This window comes from Podarcis bocagei (genome assembly GCF_964188305.1).
Source record: "Podarcis bocagei genome assembly, chromosome: 1".
Classification (NCBI taxonomy): Eukaryota; Metazoa; Chordata; class Lepidosauria; order Squamata; family Lacertidae; genus Podarcis; species Podarcis bocagei.
In genome coordinates this window covers 11061910-11086139 of record NC_138125.1, presented here as the reverse complement: position 1 = coordinate 11086139, position 24230 = coordinate 11061910, and the positions used below count along the sequence as shown (strand labels likewise).

Genomic DNA, 24230 nt, shown 5'->3' with positions numbered 1-24230 from the left:
TAGGTAGCCGTGTTGGTCTGCCATAGTCGAAACAAAAAAATTCCTTCCAGTAGCACCTTAGAGACCAACTAAGCTTGTTATTGGTATGAGCTTTCGTGTGCATGCACACTTCTTCAGATACAGTGGTACCTTGGGTTACATACGCTTCAGGTTACAGACTCCGCTAACCCAGAAACAGTACCTCGGGTTAAGAACCTTGCTTCAGGATGAGAACAGAAATCGTGATCCGGCGGCACAGCGACAGCAGGAGGCCCCATTAGCTAAAGTGGTTCTTCAGGTTAAGAATGGACCTCAGGAATGAATTAAGTACGTAACCAGAGGTACCACTGTACACTGAAACAGAAGTCACCAGACCCTTATATATAGTGAGAGGGTGGGGAGGGGTATTGCTCAGAAGGGTGGTGGGTGATAAGTAGGTGTCTTATTACAAAAGAATTTCAGAAATAGACTGGAAAGAGAAGTTGCTGAATTGCAACTTATTACCAAACTTAAAACCATGGAGAGACCTGGTCTGAATAGAGACATTGGATTCTTATCTCATTATACATGATGAAGCTATTTTTAGCCACCTCACCCCTTGCATTTTCCTGTAAGACCAATTGCAGTCATTAACAGTTGTCATCAGGTTTACCACACCTATCAGCCTATCACCCATTCCCCCCACCCTTCTGAGTAATACCCCTCCCCACCCTCTCACTATATATAAAGGTCTGGTGACTTCTGTTTCAGTGTACCGGAAGAAGTGTGCATGCACACGAAAGCTCATACCAGTAACAAACTTAGTTGGTCTCTAAAGTGCTACTGGAAGGAATTTTTTTATTTTGTTAAAAATATTTTAAATCAGAGAGGAGGGCCAATTTGGGCCAGGGCAGCAGATCTGAAAGCAGCCAGCCCACCTGCCAAATCACATGATGTTTCATGATATCAGGGCATCTGATGATGTCAGGTAGAGAGAAACTTCAAGCCACAGCTTCAGAGGGTGAATTGGATTCTTCCTTTGCAGCTGCAGCTTGAATTTAGTGCCCCATTAAGGCTCTCATGATTCCCTCTCTGCAGCCACAGCTTCAATTCGGTACTTTTTGAATTCAAGCCATGGCAGAAATTCTAGAAAGCTTTTATACCCTTCTGAACAAATAGGACAAATCCATTCAAAACTTGGGCAGGTGTCACCGACGGTTTGATACAGAGTGCTGAGGAAAGAGCCACACACACACACACCCCACATCACCCCTCAATAAATGCTTTGGCACATCAAATTGCTGTCAGGGTTTAAACCTTGCAAAAAATTGCCTAGACTTCCTTCTTGGAGGAGGGGATATGGTTGCTTCCCCCGCAACCAGCCTTCTGTTAACAAATTGCAGTTTTGCAGTGACATCTGCTGGATGCCCAGACCACATCATAATGATGCCTGCAAAAAAACCTTTTTGTTTAGGCAGCCGTACCCAGACACAAAATTTTATTATGTATACTTGTTCTTAAATTCTGCTGATTTATCTGTATTTGAATAATTTTTATTACGTCTACTTGCTTTCAAAGTTTGTTAATTTAAGTGGTGCTTTTATACACACACACACTTTATGTACACCATTTAGAGGTTTATTTGTTTTAATTAAGCAGGCTACACATTTTGTCAAATAAATAAATGTACCGTTTTTATTCCAGCCTGAAAGCTGCTGAATTCGACAACTGCGGCTTCACACCAAAAAACTGGGCAGCTGCACTATTCAATGGGCACAGAGCACTTCTTAGCCCCATTTTGCAGATGAAGGCAGGGAAGGACTGAGGCTTAGCGTTTTTGAATGAAGGGACATCCTGATTCGTGCCACAATCTCTTGGCCGCTGTTCTACGAAACTAGCCAGCCAGCAAATGGAAACAGCTTATGATGCTTACATTCCAATCTGACAGCAGCGACTCCACATTCTCCTTGGCCCCATGCTTGATGTGCCAGATGTTAAGCTTAGATACCAGTTCCTTCAAGATAGCCGAGCAGAACAATTGGTGGCACTCCACAAGATTGCTGAAATCTGCAAGCTGGATGCTGCTGAACCTGAAAGGAAACCCAACATCCTGATTAAGGAAGCAGGCAAAAAGGGCAAGAGATGCTCCATTCATGAGCACCTCCAAAAGTCTGGGTGCCATTTTTTGTGCCTGGCTGACACTTGAGGATTACCGAAATGTTTGTGCTTTGAAGCCACAAACTATTTGTTAAGTACAGATGATACGTTATGCAGCTTAACAATAAAAAGTCAAGCGTTTTGAAAACTGAAGTGTGGCACCAACATTTTCATTGTCAACAACAAAGTAAACATGTATTAACAATTTCTGCTAAGAATGTGATATTAACAATGTGCCATTTACTTGAATTGCGTATTCATTCATGCTTATCAAAATAATAAGTAAAAAGTGTTGCTGACCCCCCCAGGAGTGGCGACTAGACATTCTGTTATGGTGCCCACAACCCACGTCCCTGAAGCCATTTGGCTCCTAGCTTTTCTATCCCAGTGTCTAACACTGATAGGAATGCGCAATTATATTAACGGGTGGATAACCACAGAGCCTAGGGCTTGCCGATCAGAAGGTCAGCAGTTCGAATCCCCGCGACGGGGTGAGCTCCCATTGCTCGGTCCCTGCTCCTGCCAACCTAGCAGTTCGAAAGCACATCAAAGTGCAAGTAGATAAATAGGTACCGCTTCGACGGGAAGGTAAACGGCGTTTCCGTGCGCTGCTCTGGTTCTTCAGAAGGGGCTTAGTTATGCTGGCCACATGACCCGGAAAAACTGTCTGCAGACAAACGGCGGCTCCCTCGGTCTATAGAGCGAGATGAGCGCGCAACCCCAGAGTTGTCTGCGACTGGACTTGACGGTCAGGGGTCCCTTTACCTTTTCCTTTTACAGTGGTGCCTCACAAGATGAAAAGAATCCGTTCTGTGATTCTCTTCATCTAGCGGTTTTTTCGTCTTGCGAAGCAAGCCCATTTAAGGATTAGCGGATTAGCGCTATTAGCGGCTTATCTGCTGATCGGATCAGCTGATAAGCGGCTTAGCATCTTAGAAAAAGGGGGGAAGGGGGGGAAAACCCGCAGGAACTCGCAAGACATTGTCGTCTTGCGAAGCAAGCCCATAGGAAATTTGTTTAGCGAAGCACCTCCAAAACGGAAAACTCTTTCGTCTAGCGAGTTTTCCGTCTTGTGAGGCATTCGTCTTGCGGGGCGCCACTGTAAAGCTGTTCTGCATTTATCTGCGAGGCTGGGGAACAGTTACGTTGAATGGCCCGCAGAAAAGTGAAATGCGGACGTTATGGTGCTACCCCATGGTAGAGCTCCTGCCTTGCATAAGAATGTAAGAAGAGGCAGCTGGATCAGGCCAATGGCCCACATGGTCCAGAGTCCTATCCTCACAGTGACCAACCAGATGCCTGCAAGAGATTCTCAAACACAAGAGCCCTTTCCCCTCCTGTGGTTTCCAGCAACTCAAATTCAGTAGCATGACAGCCTCCAGCCGTGGGGGAAAAGCACAGTGACAATGTCACCTCTTACTTGCCTTTTCTCTAAACTAAAATATCCGAACGAGGAAGGCCCCAGATCCCTGGCACACAGAGCCAGTGTGGTGTAGTGGTTAAGAGCGGCGGACTCGTAATCTGGGGAACCAGGTTCGCTTCCCCGCTCCTCCACATGCAGCTGCTGGGTGACCTTGGGCCAGTCACACTTCTCTGAAGTCTCTCAGCCTCACTCACCTCACAGAGTGTTTGTTGTGGGGGAGGAAGGGAAAGGAGAATGTTAGCCGCTTTGAGACTCCTGAAGGGGAGTGAAAGGCGGGATATCAAATCCAAACTCTTCTTGTTCTTCTTCTGGACAAGGCTGGGAATTGTTTCCTATTTGAAACCCTGGAGAGACACCACTGGTTTGGATAGAGTACGTTTATAACTCTATCTTTCCTCCAGGGAAAGGGGCCATATATGCTTCTCTCTCTCCCCAACTAACAGCCCTGTGAGGCAGTACAGGCTGAGAGAAAGTGACTGACCCAAGGTCGCCCAATGGGATTCATGGAGGAGGGAGGATTTGAACCCAAGTTCTAGTCCGACACTGTAACCACTACATGGCACACTGGCTCTTCAGCTGAACACAGCCACCTAGGCTGATAAGAGGAATCTGATAGTGACAAACCTTCTTCTCATCTCTTCCAGTTTCTGCGGTGGCACCAGTGGCATGCCTGCCTCATCTCTGTTCTCAAAGGACTGCAGCATCTCCAGGTGTTCTTTGAAATGGTCCATCAGGCTCTGAAAGAAGAAGCATGGCTCCATTCACATATTTCACACCATCGCAGGGGGAAACAGCCATGTGCTGCAGCCAGCTCTTCCCAGAGTTAATTTGACACTGGATTCCCCATGCTTGGCATAGACCAGTGTTTCCCAAACTTGGGTCTCCACCTGGTTTTGGAGTTCCCATCCAAACAATCAGTTCCCATCATCCCTGACCACTGGTCCTGATAGCTAGGGATGATGGGAGTTGTAGTCCAAAAACAGGTGGCAACCTAAGTTTGGGAAACCCAGGTATAAGGCAGCTTCCTATGTTCCAAAGTTGTTGCTTTTTAATGAATTTCTGCTTGCCAAGTGTGAGCATTACAATGGAAAAGGCATGGCAAACCACACTGTAGCTGCAGAATCACGGAAGGTGCAAACCAGTACTACCTCTATGTTTGTGTAGCAAAGCTGAGCATATTTTTTTCAATTTTATACTTTTCAACAATTTTACAATCATTTTAATATTTCAAAACTCGACTTCCTTCCCCCTCTTTCTGCGGTTCCTTAAATTTATTTTTTAATATTTTCTACATGAGCAGATGTATTTTTAAAAATCCTGGGGGTTTTTTCTGTAACCAACCTGGGTGGACCTCATTTTTCCTTCTAGGGCAGCCATGGCTTCACAGTGGTCTTGGGAATCTGGTAGATCTTCCGCCAGCTGGCGTTCTACCTCTTGCAACCAGGACTCAATTGCATCTAGAGGTGGAGGCAATAAACCGTCCAGCTTTGCTTTCCATTCATTCATCTAGGAAGGCAAGACACAGGTGTACACAAAAGGTTCTGTATTTGTTTTACACACACACACACACACACACGCACACACACACACACACACAAGTTCAAGTTAACAAACAAACTAGGCTATTAAACCAGGTGGGTCTGCTCCATCCTCAGTGCACAGGTAGAAGCGTCTAGGAAGGCTCACGTGTCGTCACGCTTACAAAATGTGTGAGATGCAGACAATCTTGCAGAACCCAGAATACGTCAGTTTTATTGCTGAAATGATTTTTGGCAGGGGCAACCACTAAAATTTAGGGGGAAGGGAAGCATTTGGGGACCATTAGGATCACCTGCAGGTGGCGCTGTGGGTTAAACCACTGAGCGTAGAGCTTGCCGATCAAAAGGTCAGCAGTTTGAATCCCCGCGATGGGGTGAGCTCCCGTTGCTCAGTCCCAGTTCCTGCCAACCTAGCAATTTGAAAGCACGCCAGTGCAAGTAGATAGATAGGTACCGCTCCGGCAGGAAGGTAAATGGCATTTCCGTGCACTGCTCTGGATTCACCAGAAGTGGCTTAGTCATGCTGGCCACATGACCCGGAAAAACTGTCTTCGGACAAACGCCGGCTCCCTCGGCCAGTAAAGCGAGATGAGTGCCATAACCCCAGAGTCGTTCATGACTGGACTTAATTGTCAGGGGTCCCTTTACCTTGACCTAGGATCACCTGCTGGCCTGAAGCATATAACCCAAAAATCTACCAGTACTGGCATGGTGGTAGATGCTAAGTCTGACTGGCTGTGTCCTATGAGGAAAGGCTGAAGGGACTGAGTGTTTTTGGCCTGGAAGTGAGAAGAATGGGACAGAGAGAGAACACTCTTCAAATCCCTGAAGGGCTGTCACACATAAGAGGGCAAATGCCTCTGTTGCCACAGAGGGCAGAACTGCAACCCATGGGCTCTAAGTTACAGGTGGACAGATTTCGGTTGAACACTAGGAAGAACTGCCTTGATGGTAAAAATGATTTCAGCAATGCAACCCACTGCCAAGAGGGATTGCGGGCTCTTCCCTTGCTGAAGAGTGTGGAGAAGCAGAGAAGCCATCTCTTGGGGATTTCTAGGTCTGAACGTCTTGCATGGAGTCTTGGGCTAGCTTAGGGGCAGGGAACTTCTTTGAACCTGAGAGCTGCATATTGCCTTAGGAACAACCTTTCATGGGGCACATGCTTCTGGTAGGTGTGGCCACAAGCAATAGTGGGTGGGCCAGGCAGAAGGAAGAGATTTCTGCACATGCGTCTCCCCATCAGGCAAGCAAAGGACCTCATCACAATTGGAGACATTCCAGTTAAGCCAAAGGACATGAGAAGGACATGGAGCAGGGCCAGTGAGAGGTGGCAGGGTCTGGGAAGAGTCCCAAGGGCCAGATGGAAAGGCTTGGAGGGCCACATTCAGCCTCCAGACTCAACAGGCAACAGCGTCCTCTCAATCTCTATGATGCTGTGATGCCCTATTTGCATCACACCTGGAAAGCGCAAAGAAGTATTTCCTGGCCCAACCCACCATCCTAGACATGAGCAAAAGACCTTCCCATCGGCAGCATAAACGGCAGTTGCCTCAAAAATATTTCCAATGACCTGAGAGGTTAGGCTGTCCCATGCATCTTTCATCTTTAGATAATCTCCGCTCGTCTCCGACGCTTTTCTTTTAGATGTCAGGAAGGACTGAAAGGCCTTTTTCTCTGTGTTAAATGATTCCATAAATGATAACATCTCCTAGGGATAATTAATAAAAAGAAAAGAGATTCACTTTCAGAAACCTTTAAAGCAGGATTAAATCAATAGATGGAGGATAGAGCTATCAACAGCTATTAGCTATAATAGTAATAGTAATAGTAATAGTAATTTATTATTTGTACCCTGCCCATCTGGCTGGGTTTCCCCAGCCATTCTGCGCGGCTTCCAAGATTAAAAATACATTAAAGTGTCACACATTAAAAACTTCCCTAAACAGGGCTGCCTTTAGATGTCTTCTAAATGTCAGGTAGTTGTTTATCTCTTTGACATCTGGTGGGAGGGTGTTCCACAGGGCGGGCACCACCACCGAGAAGGCCCTCTGTCTGGTTCTCTGTAGCTTAGCTTCTCGCAGTGAGGGAACCACCAGAAGGCCCTCAGCGCTGGACCTCAGTGTCCGGGCTGGACGATGGGGGTGGATAATAGTCAAGAGTTTAAGAACAGCCCTGCTTGGCCAGGTCAATGGCCCATCTTAGTCCAGCATCCTGTTCTCACACTAGCCAACCAGTTGTCTATAAGAAGCTCACAAGTGGAAACTGAGGACAACAGCTCTCTCCCTTCTTGAGTTCCAGCAACTTGTATTCAGAAGCATACGGACGCTGACATTCTGTTGTGCTCAAGCCCTGCTTGTGTGCTTTCTTGTACTCCTGATTCCAACTCCTTAGTCTTTTCTTCTCCCAAAGATATCCCACAAGACAGCGTAGGTTTAGGACCAGCTTCCCTTCTCCTCCCGATCTGCTCCAATACTAGGCAGACAATGCTAAGCTAGATGAAACAGGGCTCTGGCACAGTTTCCTATGTTCCTATGATGGCCACTAGATGGCTTGAAAAAAGGGGACACAAGAAATTAACACAAAAGGCTATCAATGCCTACAGTGGCTCATGGAACCTCCAGATTCCATGCCACCTACGCTGCCAAAGGCAGAATGCCTCTGAATACCAGTTGCCAAGAATCACAGGCTGGCAGAGTGCCACTGCTCTCATGTCCAACTTGCAGGCTTCCCACACACATCTGTTTGGCCAGTGTGTGGACAGGGAGGGGCTTCTGGCTTGATCCAGCAAGCTCATCTTATGCTATTGGAGTGCAATCATGGGTGAGACATGGGAGGCGCTGTGGTCTAAATCACAGAGACTCTTAGGCTTGCCAGTCAGAAGATCAGTGGTTCGAATCCCTGTGACCGAGTGAGCTCCCATTGCTCTGTCCCAGCTCTTGCCAAGCTAGCAGTTCAAAAGCACACCAGGGCAAGTAGATAAATAGGTACTGCTGCAGTGGGAAGGTAAACAGCGTTTCTGTGCACTCTGGTTTCTATCATGGTGTTCCATTGTGTCAGAAGTGGTTTAGTCATGCTGGCCACATGACCCGGAAAAGCTGTCTGTGGACAAATGTCAGCTCCCTCGGCTTGAAAGCAAGATGAGCGCCACAACCCCATAGTCGCCTTAGGGGTGTTCTTATGTTCTTATCAACGGCAACTAGTCGCAGTGGCCATGTGCTACCTCCAGAATCAGATGCAATATGCGTCTGGATACCAGAACATGGGGGACATGAATGGGACAGCTCCTGCTTGCCTGCTTCCCAGGGGAATCTGTTTGGCCACTGTGGGAAAAGGATGCTGGACCAAGTGGAGAACTGTCGGGTTCAGCAGGACTCTTCTCCTGTTAGCATAAAGCTATGCTTATAGTTCCCACAACTAACAAGCCCCTTGGAGATTTCCGACTCTGCTGTGAATGATGGATAGGCTGCAGTATTTGTCTGTCTGTTTGATCATAGAATCATAGAGTTGGAAGAGACCACAAGGGCCATCGAGTCCAACCCCCTGCCAAGCAGGAAACACCATCAGAGCACTCCTGACATATGGTTGTCAAGCCTCTGCTTAAAGACCTCCAAAGAAGGAGACTCCACCACACTCCTTGGCAGCAAATTCCACTGTCAAACAGCTCTTACTGTCAGGAAGTTCTTCCTAATGTTTAGGTGGAATCTTCTTTCTTGTAGTTTGGATCCATTGCTCCGTGTCCGCTTCTCTGATCATTTTGTTTAATATGTTTGTGGTTCTCCCCTCGGTGTTCTGAATTTGTTTCCTGGTTTCTAAATTGTGTTATTCATTCCAATACAGTGGTACCTCGGGTTACATATGCTTCAGGTTACAGACTCCACTAACCCAGAAATAGTACCTCGGGTTAAGAACTTTGCTTCAGGATGAGAACAGAAATCGTGCTCTGGCAGTGCGGCGGCAGCAGGAGGCCCCATTAACTAAAGTGGTGCTTCAGGTTAAGAACAGTTTCAGGTTAAGAAAGGACCTCCGGAACGAATTAAGTACTTAACCCGAGGTACCACTGTATGCAGAAGTTTAACGCTTTTATAAATCTGAATGAGCACATTTTCTTTTTCCTTTTGCGGGAGGGGGACAGTTCCCAAAAGACGGAACACTGAAACTTTGTTTTACAAATGACACAAAAAAATAACCTTCAGTTATATACCTTGCAATTGCTACTATCTCTGAAGGTATAAGTCCACAATGTAACTTACTTGGTACTTCTCGGAAAAGGGCATACTTTCTGTCTCCGACAACAGCCTTGCTAACTTCTTTTCCTGAGCGTTCAGCCAACTCAAGGTCTGGTTGACTTTCCCCTGGGAAACAGAACAGAAAGTTGCCATTTTTGTTTTCTTTTTTATCACTCCTCCTGACAATTGCAGTTTGCACTGTTGCAAGAGGCGCCTCGCCTTATCAAACATATTCCCAAGGCTCTTTCCCCTTGCAAACTGCTTCAGTGCAAACCTAGGGAAACAAACGCAGCAATCCAACAGCATTTTGGAAGAGGTTTATTAGCTTTGCTTTAGTTCTATGTTGCTTTTAATGCACATCCTGATGGTTTTTTTGTAAGTCACTTTGAGCTACTTTTTTTGTAAAAATAAAATAAGATAAAATAAAATATAAAAGACAAACGAGTTCAAACAACAACAACGATTTCCTGTGGCTCCCCGTTTGTGGAAGGCTCCCCCCAGAGACTCACGACTAGCACCTTCATTTTAGACTTTTGGGAGCCAGGCAAAAACATTACCCTTCAACCAGGCATTGCACTGATTAACATCCTATATCCTTTTAAATGTGTTTGTAGAAGGGGTGGGTGGGTTATTGGTTGTGTTTGCTTTTATTATGTACTTTGTGTTTTTTATATCGTCTTTTTATCCCCAGGTCAAGGTTAAGGGCCAGGGAATATTACATCTGCAAGAGCCATCTGTGCTATGGGCTACTCTTCCTCCCCCTTTTATTTTTTATTTTATTTTCAATGCAAAATTACAACAAAAATTACAAACATTGAAATAAAACTATACAAACAAGAAAGAAAAACAGAACACAAAAGAGGAAAGGGAAAAAAGCACACATCTACAAATAAAACCATATCTTCATTCTAATCTAGTCATTACATAAAGGTAAAGGTAAAGGTACCCCTGCCCGTACGGGCCAGTCGTGTCCGACTCTAGGGTTGTGCGCCAATCTCACTTAAGAGGCCGGGGGCCAGGGCTGTCTGGAGACACTTCCGGGTCACGTGGCCAGCGTGACAAAGCTGCTCTGGCGAGCCAGCACCAGCGCAGCACACAGAAACGCCGTTTACCTTCCCGCTATAAAGCGGTACCTATTTATCTACTTGCACTTAGGGGTGCTTTCGAACTGCTAGGTGGGCAGGAGCTGGGACCGAACGACGGGAGCTTACCCCGCCGCGGGGATTCGAACCGCCGACCATGCGATCGGCAAGCCCTAGGCGCTGAGGTTTTACCCACAGCACCACCCGCGTCCCCTAGTCATTACATACATATACACATATTGACTTCCTTCCTTTGTTCTAAGACCGCAACAATTTTACTCTTTCTAAATTGTTGTGTCTAATGTAATTACCTCTATCTTTATACTTTTTACATCATTTTTCTTTTTATTTAACCCTGCAAAGCGCCATTCATTACATACCGACACGCTTACTCCAGAACAATGTTTTTTCATAGTCTTTAGCGCATCCCCATTCGTTTAATAATTTCTGGTCCAATTCCCCCTTTATGAATGCTGTGAGTCTTGCCAGATTCGGGCTGCTCTTTTTTGGTCCAAGAGCTACATCACCCTTAAGCCAACCCTCCAGGTTGCCAGCAGTGGGCGTGACCAAAGGGGGTGTGGCCACCCCACACATTTCCCCATGCACGCATACCCAGGCAGACACACAAGCGCACATTCCATTGATCTGTGCAGATCAGCTGAGAAGGGGGGTTCCTTTCCTTGTTCCATTCATCAAATGATCAGTCTGACAATCGATCGGGAAGAGGGCAATTCCTACCTTCTCAGGTTGTTGGGATTCCTGTAACCACAGCACTGGGTCTACTATTTATTCATTTACTGGCAGAACCTTGGGAACCAGGGGAAAAAATGTTTTGAGGAGTGGACAGATCAGGCCCCTGACCCGGGGTCAGCTTCCCTTGCTATAGGGATGCTTAGAGGTAACTCAAGACTTCGTATTCCAAAGCAAACAGGGAACATATGAGGCTTGGTCCAAAAACAAAAACAGGTCACCATACCTGCATCTCATCTTCAGCCACAGGTAGACTTTTGAAATACTGCAGAAACTGAGCCACGTATGTCATGATGGATTTCTCATCTGGACTGACGACATCAACATCTGTAAAATGCCAGAAGCTATTAAGCATCTCAGCACCCCAGAGGGTCTAAAGGGAATGAGGCGGTCTTTCAGATACAGTGGTACCTCGGGTTACATACACTTCAGGTTACAGACTTCGCTAACCCAGAAATAGTGCTTCAGATTAAGAACTTTGCTTCAGGATGAGAACAGAAATCGTGCTCCGGCGGCGCGGCAGCAGCAGGAGGCCCCATTAGCTAAAGTGGTGCTTCAGGTTAAGAACGGACCTCCGGAACGAATTACCGTATTTTTTGCTGTATAGGACGCACCCGACCATAGGACACACCTTGTTTTAGAGGGGGAGAACAAGAACCCCCCCCCCTCTGCTCAGTGCCCCTTCAGCGAAGCGGCAGGAGAAACGGAGCCCCTGAAGCCTTGCACTCCCGGCTTCAGCAAAAGGAACCTGAAGCCGGCGGAGCGCAGCAGGAACTCGCGCTGCGCTCCGAAGGCTTCAGGCGGCTATTCCTGAAGCCTGGAGAGCGAGAGGGGTCGGTGCGCACTGACCCCTCTCGCTCTCCAAGCTTCAGCGAAAGCAACACGAAGCCTCCGTAGCGCGGAGGGAGCACTCCCTCTTCGCTTTGGAGGCTTCACGTTGCTATCGCTGAAGCCAAGGAGCCTGCATTCACTCTATAGGACGCACACACATTTCCCCTTAATTTTTGGAGGGGAAAAAGTGCGTCCTATAGAGAGAAAAATATGGTAAATACTTAACCCAAGGTACCACTGTATTTGGAGCCGTTTAAGGCTTTCAACACATGTCCATATGAAAAACACACTAGAAAACATGTGAAGTAAGTTGCCTGTATTATGAAAGCACCTGCTTGGTCATATTTATTCCCATTCACAGATTTTGGTACAATTCCCCTCCCCTCTAGCACATTCATATTGAAAACAGGGTAAAAAAATCTATGCCCATGAAAACACAACCGACACCCCTTTATGACTGGAGACACTCTGTTCTTGGGCACAATGAAAGGTTTACCGTCAGGTTCAAGCAGCCGGGGTATGTTGAGTTCTGTCTCTGCAATTTCGAAGGCTTCCTCCAGGTTCTCTTTGTTGGGTCTATCTTTTGCTCTCTCCACGTCTACCAAGTCCGGCCTCAAGGCGTGAATGATGGCCAAGAATGCCAACCCATTCCTCCAACTGGATTTGAAGTCTGCAACGCTGATGGAGCCATGCCTGTGCCCAAAAACACCCACCCACCCAAATGTCTCTTCAGTTATTCCTGTGAGCAGTGACACTGTGCTGCCAACCATGTAAGCAACTCCCCCTCCCACCAGCACCCTATTTTTACAGCCTGGCACAAAGCATAACACTGTCTCTTAACCAGTAAAGGGATGGGGAGCAAGCTGTAGACCCACAGGAGCCCTCTCCCACCCCACAGGGGTAAAAACCTCCCTTAGATTTGCCTTGATTTAGAATTACATCTGCACCGAGGTTAACCCAAGACTCATGCTAAGCAGGGTTCCCCCAATTAACCAGAGGCTGAAGTGAGTTCAAAAACGCTGGTTTTGGGGAAAACCTTGAAGGCCTTATAAGGTTAAAGGTAAAGGACCCCTGACCATTAGATCCAGTCGTGACCGACTCTGGGGTTGCGGCGCTCATCTCGCTTTACTGGCTGAAGGAGCCGGCGTACAGCTTCCAGGTCATGTAGCCAGCATGACTAAGCTGCTTCTAGCGAACCAGAGCAGCACACGGAAACGCCGTTTACCTTCCCGCTGGAGTGGTACCTATTTATCTACTTGCACTTTGACGTGCTTTTGAACTTATAGGTTGGCAGGGGCAGGGACCGAACAACGGGAGCTCACCCCGTCGCGGGGATTCGAACCGCCAACCTTCTGATCGGCAAGTCCTAGGCTCTGTGGTTTAACCCACAGTGCCACCCGTGTCCCTAAAAGGGGGTTAGACAAGATTAATGGAGGACAAGGCTACAAAAGCCATGTGATATCACTAAAGCAGAATTAGCTCCACTGCTAATGCACAATTACAGTATCTAAGAAGTGTTGAAGAATATACCTGCCCTAAATGAGCAGTCTGGCAGGGAAGGGGCTCCGTTTTAAGAATGGGAGCCATTATATTATACTTTCCGCCCGGTGGCAAATCTATTTTGAGGCAATTACAGATAACGTTTGAGAGAAATGTGCCCAGTGACTTCCTACAGCACATTTGTTTCCTAGAAAATGCAGCCATGCCGAGAGACGCAGGAATGAGTCAGAATGAGTGCTGACATAAAAATGGGTTGTGTATTGTAGATATGCAGGAAGGAGGACAAAGGCTAAGGCTGGGGACCGCGGGGTGAAATCAGCGATCTCACTTGTTCAGAATGTCAGGGTTTGTTGGCAGAGTGGCCAAACTCACTTGGGGAGTGGAAACCACTTAACTTGTCAGAGTTTCTCTTTGTTCTTTGTCCTGCTATTCAACTACACCACTGTTGAGGAAATCAACTTAAAAGTCCTTTGGGTAGGCTAAAGAAAGCTCTCTGGCCCCGCTGACCAGCCTGCAAGATCAGGCCGCTCTCTTTGGGGAAGTGCTGTATGTAGCTCAGCGGCACGGCACACGCCTTGTCTACAAAAGGTCCCAGGTTCGAATCATGGCGTCTCCAAGAAGGGCCGAAACAGACTGCCAAAATTCTGGAGAGACGCTGCTGGTTGGTGTAGACAATACTGAGGCAGATGGACCACTGGCCTGACTCAGTAGAAGGCAGCTTTGCATGCCCTATTTATATCAACGGTGAGGACTAGAATCTCAATATTGTTTTTAAAGTGCCATAACCTAGTGGCTGAACATCTGATTTGCACGCAGGAGTCCTCAGGTACAACCCACAACATCTGCACCTCTACCTGCGGCAGGAGAGGAGGAGTAACTGAGTCAACTGCAAAGCAGGTAAAGTTACCATCTCTCTGCTTTGCTCCGCTACTGCTCCCCTCCTGAAGGGAGAAGAGAGATTCAGGACCATCCCTGGAGGACAATGCCACCCCCCAGCACTGAATTGGGTCTGGTGGTGGGGTTAAAGGGAGGAAACTGTGGGTTTCAGGTGAATGGCTTTTTGGACTACAGGAAGTTGAGGCTTGGGGGGGGGGGTGGAGCTGTGAGTTAAACCACAGAGCCTAGGACTTGCTGATGAGAAGGTTGGCGGTTCGAATCCCCGCAACGGGGTGAGCTCCCGTTGCTTGGTCCCTGCTCATGCTAACCTAGCAGTTCGAAAGCACATCAAAGTGCTTTACCTTTACTTACCGTATTTTTCGCACCATAGGACGCACCGGACAATAGGACGCACTTTGTTTTAGAGGGGGGAGAACAAGAAAAAAAAATTCTCCCTCTCTCTGCCCAGCGCCCCTTCAGCGAAGTGGCAGGAGGCACTGCGCAGAGAGGGGGAGAACTTTCCCCCTCTTGTTTTCCCACTCTAAAACAAGGTGCCGTTTAAGGTGCGTTCAGGCAGCTACCTTGGAAGCCTGGAGAGGGAGAGGGGTCGGTGTGCACTGACCCCTCTCGCTCTCCAGGCTTCAGGTTCCTTTCGACCTGCTCTTTGGGGCTGGCGGGGGGAAGCCCACCACCAGCCCCAAAGAGCAGGTCAGGGAGCAGCGGAAAGGCGCAGCGGAGAGGCTCCTACCATAGCCGCGCGTCACCTCTCCAACCGGGAGAGGGTCGCGGGGGGGCTGCTTTAGCCCCGCGCACGTTCTCCCGGCTGGAGAAGTGACATGGGGCTGTAGAGGTTCCTGCCATAGCCGCGCGTCACCTCTCCAGCCGGGAGAGGGTCGCGGGGCTATGGCGTCTTCGCTCCATAGGATGCACACACATTTCCCCTTCATTTTTGAAGGGGGAAAAGTGCGTCCTATAGAGCGAAAAATACGGAAAGTTGAGGCTTTGTTTATTTTTGTTTATCAAAATATAATAATTAAAAAAAAACAAATACCGTACATGTCAAAAATTGCACATGTGCATTCAAAAACATAATACTTTTTCTTTGCTTTTTTTGACTCCCCCACCCCCATTTTCCATGGTGTTTTTAATTTCTCCCCCTTGCTGTACCCGATCTTCTCCGTCTTATATCATAACCACCGTACAAGAAACTCTAACTCCTTCTGTTGCTCATGGTTTAAATCCTGCACGTGAATTCAACATACTATAATACTTCTTTCAAATATTAATATGTTTATTTAAATATTTAAATGGTTTTTTTGTTAGTAAGCAGGCCTGAGTATTGTTTTGCTTATCATTTGGTAATGGTTTCTTTCATGGATGTTATGCTATATGAAATATTAATGTCTATTATTATTAAAAATTTGTATGCCACCCTGTACCTGCAGGTCTCAAGACGGCTCTTAACATAAAATCACAATATAAAAACATAAAATACATAATAAAAATAAGTCAACTTGATCCCCTCCCCCTCTTTCCTTTCTCCTTCTGTGATGGAACTCCTATTTCGGGACTTCCCTGGCTTTTTTTCTGGCCCACATAGGACCAGTCTGGATAGTTGGCCTTGGTGAAGATTGGACGTTTTCATCCCCAAAAAGTTTTTGATTTGAGTTTCTACTGAAATGAGGCTGCATTGTATTTTAATCTTGTTTTTAAGTTGTATCTTAATCAATTGTTTTATACTTGGCGTTAGCCGCCCTGAGCCCGGTCTTGGCTGGGGAGGGCGGGGTAGAAATAAAATTTTTATTATTATTTATTATTAAAAACAAGAAAAAACCAATAATCCCCCTCTCTCCCTAACATATTTGAAAAGCACTTTTCCCCTATGGTAATATGTATTGTATATCTTTCTTTCTTTCTTTCTTTCTTTCTTTCTTTCTTTCTTTCTTTCTTTTGCTGTAAGCCACTTGGAGACCTTTTGGAGGCCTTTCTAATAAAAGCCACTTCTGTGCACACCAAGGAGGTGGGGTTGTGGGCTTCACGCCCCGCCCCCGCGATAACAAGGGAATCCCCATCCACCTCATACCCTGGGGCAGCCAATCGGCCGGCTCCAGGGGCGGGGCCTCGGGTATTTAACCCGGCCGCAGCCGAGGCCCCTCCTCTTTCCCTCGCTACAGCTGACACGCTTTTTTCCCTCCCATCCCACCCAACTAGGCTAGGCTTCCCAACGTTGCTATGAACTACGGTTGGTCGCCGTCAAGGGGCCTGGTAGGAATTTTCCCAAATGGCAGATTGGCACCAGCCACTTGGCTTTCGCCTACCTCGTAGCAAACCGTCATAACTCTTCGGTATTGGCGGTTAGGCATTGGTCAGGGTACAGACCCATTGTTATACAGATGAAGGGGGGAAGGAGCGCTATCACCTTCCCCAAAACAAAGGTAGTCCGGTAAAGGATTCCGGGGGGCGTGGCCTTGTCCTAAGCCTAAGGAGGTGTGGGCCCACGGCACGCCCCCACGCGGTGACACCAGGGGGAGGTCCTAGTTGACGTGCCTTAGTAGTAAGTAGTAAGAGGGAGATAGTAAAAGCACAACGTCAGGCAATACCAATGAGACGGAAACATGGAAGGTGCCTAAAGAAGCCAGGGTGGCTATCTAAAGAACTTTTAACTGAATTAAGATTAAAAAAGGATGTGTACAAAAAATGGAAAAGGGGGGAAACCACCAAAGAGGAATTCAAACAAATAGCCAGCACGTGTAGACACAAAGTCAGAAAAGCTAAAGCACAGAATGAACTCAGGCTTGCTAGAGAGGTTAAAAGCAACAAAAAAGGCTTTTATGGGTATGTTCGTAGCAAAAGGAAGAACAAAGAAACAGTGGGGTCACTCAGAGGAGAAGATGGTGAAATGCAAACAGGGGACACAGAAAGGGCTGAACTCCTCAATGCCTTCTTTGCCTCAGTCTTCTCCGATAAAGAAAACAATGCCCGACCTGAAGAATTTGGAGCAAATGATTCAGCAAAGGAAACACAGCCCAGAATAACTAAGGAGACAGTACAAGAATATTTGGCTAGTTTAGATGTATTCAAGTCTCCAGGGCCAGATGAACTGCATCCAAGAGTATTAAAAGAACTGGCAGATGTGATCTCAGAACCACTGGCAGTCATCTTCGAGAAATCCTGGAGAACAGGCGAAGTCCCGGCAGACTGGAGGAGGGCAAATGTTGTCCCTATTTTCAAAAAGGGGAAAAGAGAGGACCCAAATAATTACCGCCCAGTCAGTCTGACATCAATAGCAGGGAAGATTCTGGAGCAGATCATTAAGCAAACAGTCTGTGAGCACCTAGAAAGGAATGCTGTGATCACCAATAGTCAGCATGGATTTCTGAAAAATAAGTCATGTCAGACTAACCTGATCTCATTTTTTGACAGAATTACAAGCCTGGTAGATGAAGGGAACTCAGTGGATATAGCCTACCTTGATTTCAGTAAGGCATTTGACAAGGTGCCCCATGATATTCTTGTAAAGAAGCTGGTAAAATGCGGTCTTGACTCTGCTACCACTCAGTGGATTTGTAACTGGCTGACTGACCGAACCCAAAGGGTGCTCATCAATGGTTCCTCTTCATCCTGGAGAAGAGTGACTAGTGGGGTGCCACAGGGTTCTGTCTTGGGCCCGGTCTTATTTAACATCTTTATCAACGACTTGGATGATGGACTCAAGGGCATCCTGATCAAATTTGCAGATGACACCAAACTGGGAGGGGTGGCTAACACCCCAGAGGACAGGATCACACTTCAAAACGACCTTGACAGATTAGAGAACTGGGCAAAAACAAACAAAATGAATTTTAACAGGGAGAAATGTAAAGTATTGCACTTGGGCAAAAAAAATGAGAGGCACAAATACAAGATGGGTGACACCTGGCTTGAGAGCAGTACATGTGAAAAGGATCTAGGAGTCTTGGTTGACCACAAACTTGACATGAGCCAACAGTGTGACGCGGCAGCTAAAAAAGCCAATGCAATTCTGGGCTGCATCAATAGGAGTATAGCATCTAGATCAAGGGAAGTAATAGTGCCACTGTATTCTGCTCTGGTCAGACCACACCTGGAGTACTGTGTCCAGTTCTGGGCACCACAATTCAAGAAGGACACTGACAAACTGGAACGTGTCCAGAGGAGGGCAACCAAAATGGTCAAAGGCCTGGAAACGATGCCTTATGAGGAACGGCTAAGGGAGCTGGGCATGTTTAGCCTGGAGAAGAGGAGGTTAAGGGGTGATATGATAGCCATGTTCAAATATATAAAAGGATGTCACATAGAGGAGGGAGAAAGGTTGTTTTCTGCTGCTCCAGAGAAGCGAACACGGAGCAATGGATCCAAACTACAAGAAAGAAGATTCCACCTAAACATTAGGAAGAACTTCCTGACAGTAAGAGCTGTTCGACAGTGGAATTTGCTGCCAAGGAGTGTGGTGGAGTCTCCTTCTTTGGAGGTCTTTAAGCAGAGGCTTGACAACCATATGTCAGGAGTGCTCTGATGGTGTTTCCTGCTTGGCAGGGGGTTGGACTCGATGGCCCTTGTGGTCTCTTCCAACTCTATGATTCTATGATTCTATGATTCTAACTCCTCCCACTGGTGATTAACCCTTCCGGCCTTGGCCGGTTAGTAGATAGGACCAATGCCTAAAGCCAATACCGCTCAATTCCTGTAATCAATAAAGTTGTGGCCTAATTTGACCCATTAACCTGAATTCTTGTGTCCTGTGTCTTTCTTTTTTGGGGGGAGGCGGGAACTCGCCACGCAAGGGAAATGAAATGAATCTTAAACTTTGGAGGGCTGCTGTGGATCAATGGTTTGATTCAATGCAAGGCAGGTTTCTGTGTTCCTAAGCATCGCAGATTGGTGCAGAAAACAGGATGGAATGGGCTTGCAAGCGAACGCATGCAAAAGCGGCACGGACTGCAGATGGACTGATTTGAGCAACCCTACATACGTGGCGCACTGCTCCTTGGCCCACAACAGAAGAGCCTTCTTTGCGGACATCTTCCACCGCTCCTTCGCTTTAGCATTTCGTTTCGCCGGTGGGCTTGCTGTCGGCGATGAGTCCACAGCACTCGAACTGTCCGGCGAAGGATGACCGTAGCCACAAGCAAGAGTCTGGGCTAACTCTTCAATCTACCAATGAAGAATAGAGGGGGGAGAGGGAAAGGAATAGATTTATTCCACAGTCATTGGTAAGAACTAGGGTAAAAGGTAAAGGTAAAGGTAAAGGGACCCCGACCGTTAAGTCCAGTCGTGAACGACTCTGGGGTTGCAGCACTCATTTCGCTCTATAGGCCAAGGGAGCTAGCGTTTGCATTAAACACCCACAAAAAAGCAAGACGGATAATCATTACAGTGGTTGCCTATTAACAAAATGAAACATAAAAAAGGTGCAAAGTCCTGTCTGTCACCACAGAAAAGTCATCAAGAGATTCCTGAAAGTCAAAAGCAAAGAAGAACTGGCTGCCAAATCCCTGCTGGAAGTGTGCCCCACAGCACGGGGACCGGCGACACTACAGTAAATGCCCAACTTCTACTAAGGCCTCTATAATGTAAAGGTAAAAGTACCCCTGACTGTTAGATCCAGTTGCGGACGACTCTGGGGTTGCGGCGCTCATCTCGCTTTACTGGCTGAGGGAGCCGGCGTTTGTCCGCAGACAGCTTCCAGGTCATGTGGCCAGCATGACTAAGACACTTCTGGTGAACCAGAGCAGCACACGGAAACTTCGTTTACCTTCCCGCCAGAGCGGTACCTATTTATCTAGTTGCACTTTGACGTGCTTTTGAACTGCTAGGTTGGCCGGAGCTGGGACCGAGCAACGGGAGCTCACTCCGTCGCAGGGATTCGAACTGCCGACCTTCTGATCAGCAAGTCTTAGGCTCTGTGGTTTAACCCACAGCGCCACCCGCGTCCATAAGAACTAGGGTACAAAGTCCTAAATCAGTGACAGACCTTGGGGTCTTGAATTTCAGCAGCGCCCTGTGCTGGAACCAAAATCTGCCGCACACAGCCCTGGTCTTTCTTAACTCCCAGAACCCTTAATAAACTACAGTTCCCAGAATTCTTTGGGGGGAACCAAAGGCCTGTTAAAAGTGTTAGTTATTCAAATGGGGCATGGTATGTTGGTCATGTGGGATTTGATTTGCACATCAAGGCAACTTTAAAATGAATGAAAACTGTGAAAACTGAGATGGTACAGTCCTCTCCTAAGGGCCATTTCACCTCTAACGCCTAGGCATAGCTTTTCAGATGGCATGATCACCGCTCTCCTCCCCTGACACACTGTTCGGGGGGGGGGTCTCCTTGCCTCCATCCCCTGAGCCAATTTCGGCAAAAACTAACTTGGGAAATCTTTCTGCCAACCTTGATCAGCTACTCACGTGAAAATGCAATATGATTGTCCAAATCAGGCCAAGCACGATGGACGGTTTGCCTTCAATGATATCAGCAACATGGATGTTGATCAGCTTGATCTGGGAAAAGAAGAATAACTGTTATGTCTGAGCCCGGCTTCGGCTGGGGAGGGTGGGATATAAATACAGTGGTACACCGCAAGACGAACGCCTCGGAAGACAAAAAACTCGCTAGACTAAGGAGTTTTTCGTTTTCTTAGCCGCTTCGCAAGACGCATTTCCCTATGGGCTTGCTTCGCAAAACGAAGCTTGCCCCGCAAGCTCCGGGGATAGCGGGGAAGCGCAGCGCGTCTTCCCCGCTGTCCCCGGACCTCTTTTGAAGCAAGGGGCGGCGGGGAGAAGATCGCCGGAGATTGAGGGGCAGGCAACGGGGAGAAGCAATCTTCTCCCCGCCACCCCTTGCTTTAAACAAGTTGGGGGACAGAGGGGAAGGCGCGCGGCACTTCCCCTCTGTCCCCGGACGGTCTCCATAGGAACGCATTGATTGATTTTCAATGCATTCCTATGGGAAACCGTGCTTCGCAAGACGAAAAACTCGCAAGAAGAAAAAACTTGCGGAACGAATTAATTTTGTCTTGCGAGGCACCACTGTAATAATAATAATAATAATAATTATAGAACAAAGAGAAGGGAAATGAAGCACTGTTTTAAAACAGCTCTTGTGGGATGTTTAAACCTGTAATGCTGTGTATTTGTGTATATTTGTGTGCGTGTGTGTTTAATCACAACCCAACAAAGGAGTTCAAAAAGAAGAAAAAATATGGTATATACTGGACTCCTATGAAAACATCACAATCCAAATCCACCTCTAGCCATGTACAACAAGTTGTTTCTTGTCATTTATCTCTTTATTTAACACAACCTCTATACTGTATTATTGTTGTTCTTGTTGTTGTTTAAGCCTCTAAGTCTAAGCCATGGGTAGGCAAACTAAGGCCCGGGGGCTGAATCTGGCCCAATTGCCTGCTAAATCCGGCCCGCGGACGGTCCGGGAATCAGTGTGTTTTTACAGGAGTAGAATGTGTGCTTTTATTTAAAATGCATCTCCGGGTTATCTGTGGGGCATAGAAATTCGTTCATTTCCCCCGCAAAAAAAATATATAGTCCGCCCCGCCCCACAAGGTCTGAGGGACAGTGGACTGGCCCCCCTGCTAAAAAAGAATTGCTGACCCCTGCTTTAAACAGTTTACAAAAAATATAAAATTTTAATATTATGGATAAAAAAAGTTAAAAACAGGTATTTAAAAATAAGCTGAATGATGAATAAAATCGATGGTAGCTAAAAATAAATAAATAAAACTCATGTAATTTCTATGGTGTCTGGATAGACAATTTTGTTTTCCTAAACAAAACTGTTGTAAGCAGTTGCTGAACAGAGTACAATGACGGCACCCGCCTGATGTCAATAGGCAGGGCATTCCAAAGTTTAGGTGGTGCTGAAAGTCCTTGCAAAGGTTACCGTCTTTTTCGCTCTATAGGACACACTTTTTCCCTTCCAAAAATTAAGGGGAAATGTGTGTGCATCCTAAGGAGCGAATGCAGGCTCCTTGGCTTCAGCGATAGCAACACGAAGCCTCCAAAGCGCAGAGGGAGCGCTCCCTTCGCACTCCGGAGGCTACGCGTTGCTTTCGCTGAAGCCTGGCTTCAGTGAAAGGAACCCAAAGCCTTTGGAGCGCAGTGCGAGGTCCCGCTGAGCTCCAAAGGCTTCAGGTGGCTATCCCTGAAGCCTTTGGAGCGCAGTGGGAACTCGCGCTGCGCTCCAAAGGGTTTGCAACCTTGCCGTCGCTCCCGGACCTGTTTTAGGGGCTGGGGTCGGGAGAAGCTCGGGCTTCCCCTGCCCCAGCCCCGCGGCTAAAAATGAAGCCAACACAGCGAGCGGAATTTTTTTCTTGATTCCCCCCCCCCTAAAAACTAGGTGGTCCGGTTCGCCTTATGGAGCGAAAAATACAGTAATTAATACCCAGTTTGCCAAGCTGCAATCCAGCAAAGTACCGTATTTTTCGCTCGATAACACGCACCCAACCATAACACGCATATAGTTTTTAGAGGAGGAAAACAAGAAAAAAAATATTCTAAGCGAAACAGTCGATGTATGATTTTTGTGGTTCATGCTGTGGCCACAGACATGTGATCTGACGGTGAGTTTGGGGTAGCCCAATGCAAAAATCCTGAGGATCCATGTGGATCCATGTTTGTAACCACGTTTTTGCACCACTGCAGTCCCAGGCAACAGTGGGTGCGTGATTTTTTTGGTGCAAACTGTAGCCATGGACATACTATGTGATCTGATGGTGAATTTGGGGTGACCCAGTGCAAAAATCCTGAGGATCCATGTGGATCTGTGCTTTGTAACCACGTTTTAAGTGGGGAGGGAAGGAAAAGGACTCAAGGGACAAGGAGCACGCGTGGAGCAGGCTCTGCTTCTCTCCCTCCCCCCCCCCTTAGCGAGCTGAAAACCTTTGCTGGAAGGACAGAGAGCCTGCTTGCTTTAAAGGAGCCTAACGGACAGGAGCCGCTTACACTCATGTAAGCGGCTCCTGTCTGGTAGGCTCCTTTAAAGCAAGCAGGCTCTGCTTCTCTCCCTCCTTAGCGAGCTGAAAACCTTTGCTAGAGGGACAGAGAGCCTGCTTGCTTTAAAGGAGCCAACCGGACAGGAGCCGCTTACATGAGTGTAAGCGGCTCCTCTCCCCTCCCGCTTTGCTCCTTTAAAGAAGCAGGCACTCTGTCCCTTTCTCCTCCCCATTCAGCGGCTCTTCTCCCGCTGGAAACCACGGAGGAGGGAAGCATTCGCTCCGTAACACGCACAGAAATTTCCCCTTACTTTCTAGAAGGAAAAAAACGCGTGTTATGGAGTGAAAACTACGGTAAGTTACCAAAAAAATCATTATTTGGTTGACAATGTAAAAGGTGTGTGTAAGCTGCAGAGAGCTCATAGTGAACCTAGGTTGCTCATTCATATCTATAAAAGTGTGCATAAAAGTATCCTCCAGACCAGACTTATGGAGTCCTTTCAGCTCTTGCATTGACTGTAGTTGGGATCTATAACAAACGCTTTAGTGGAATTTCCTGCTGGAAAAAAATATAAAGCAAAACAGCACATCCAGTTCTGTTCTAAAGCATCTCACTGTACAGCTTTGCTTCGAATGTGCTGTTCTCGTCTTTTTTTACAACACTTTGGCACCTGAGCAAACTCAAAACCGTCTTTGAGGCTGGAGTAATACTGACCGATCTGTTCTTTAGGAACGTCAACGCATTTTCAATGTTGCTTCTGCACTGGAAAGTGTTAGATCCTTTCTCACGTGGCTGGAGGGAGAGAAAGAGAGGATACAAACATGGAAATTCAGGCTCCAGATTACAAATTTCAGATTTTGAATGGCTCTTCTCATGTTCTTATGTTAATTTCCCAGAATATATTCTACTTTTGTGGTTTAGAAAT

The 24230-nt window shown here is 47.0% G+C and overlaps 1 protein-coding gene across 1 annotated transcript in view; it reads right to left on the bottom strand.

Annotated features, from left to right (window-relative positions):
• The window catches only part of SYNE2 (spectrin repeat containing nuclear envelope protein 2), a 229664-nt gene that overhangs the window by 187006 nt on the left and 18428 nt on the right, over positions 1-24230 (bottom strand). Inside the window, exons 5-14 of the mRNA XM_081213478.1 lie at positions 24020-24097; positions 20762-20854; positions 19332-19513; positions 12462-12658; positions 11361-11461; positions 9327-9428; positions 6647-6784; positions 4880-5044; positions 4163-4275; positions 1892-2048 (exon numbers count right to left, since the gene is read on the bottom strand). Of these exons, the coding sequence (XP_081069604.1) occupies positions 1892-2048; positions 4163-4275; positions 4880-5044; positions 6647-6784; positions 9327-9428; positions 11361-11461; positions 12462-12658; positions 19332-19513; positions 20762-20854; positions 24020-24097 (1326 nt within the window). The remainder of the gene's footprint in view (positions 1-1891; positions 2049-4162; positions 4276-4879; positions 5045-6646; positions 6785-9326; positions 9429-11360; positions 11462-12461; positions 12659-19331; positions 19514-20761; positions 20855-24019; positions 24098-24230) is intronic.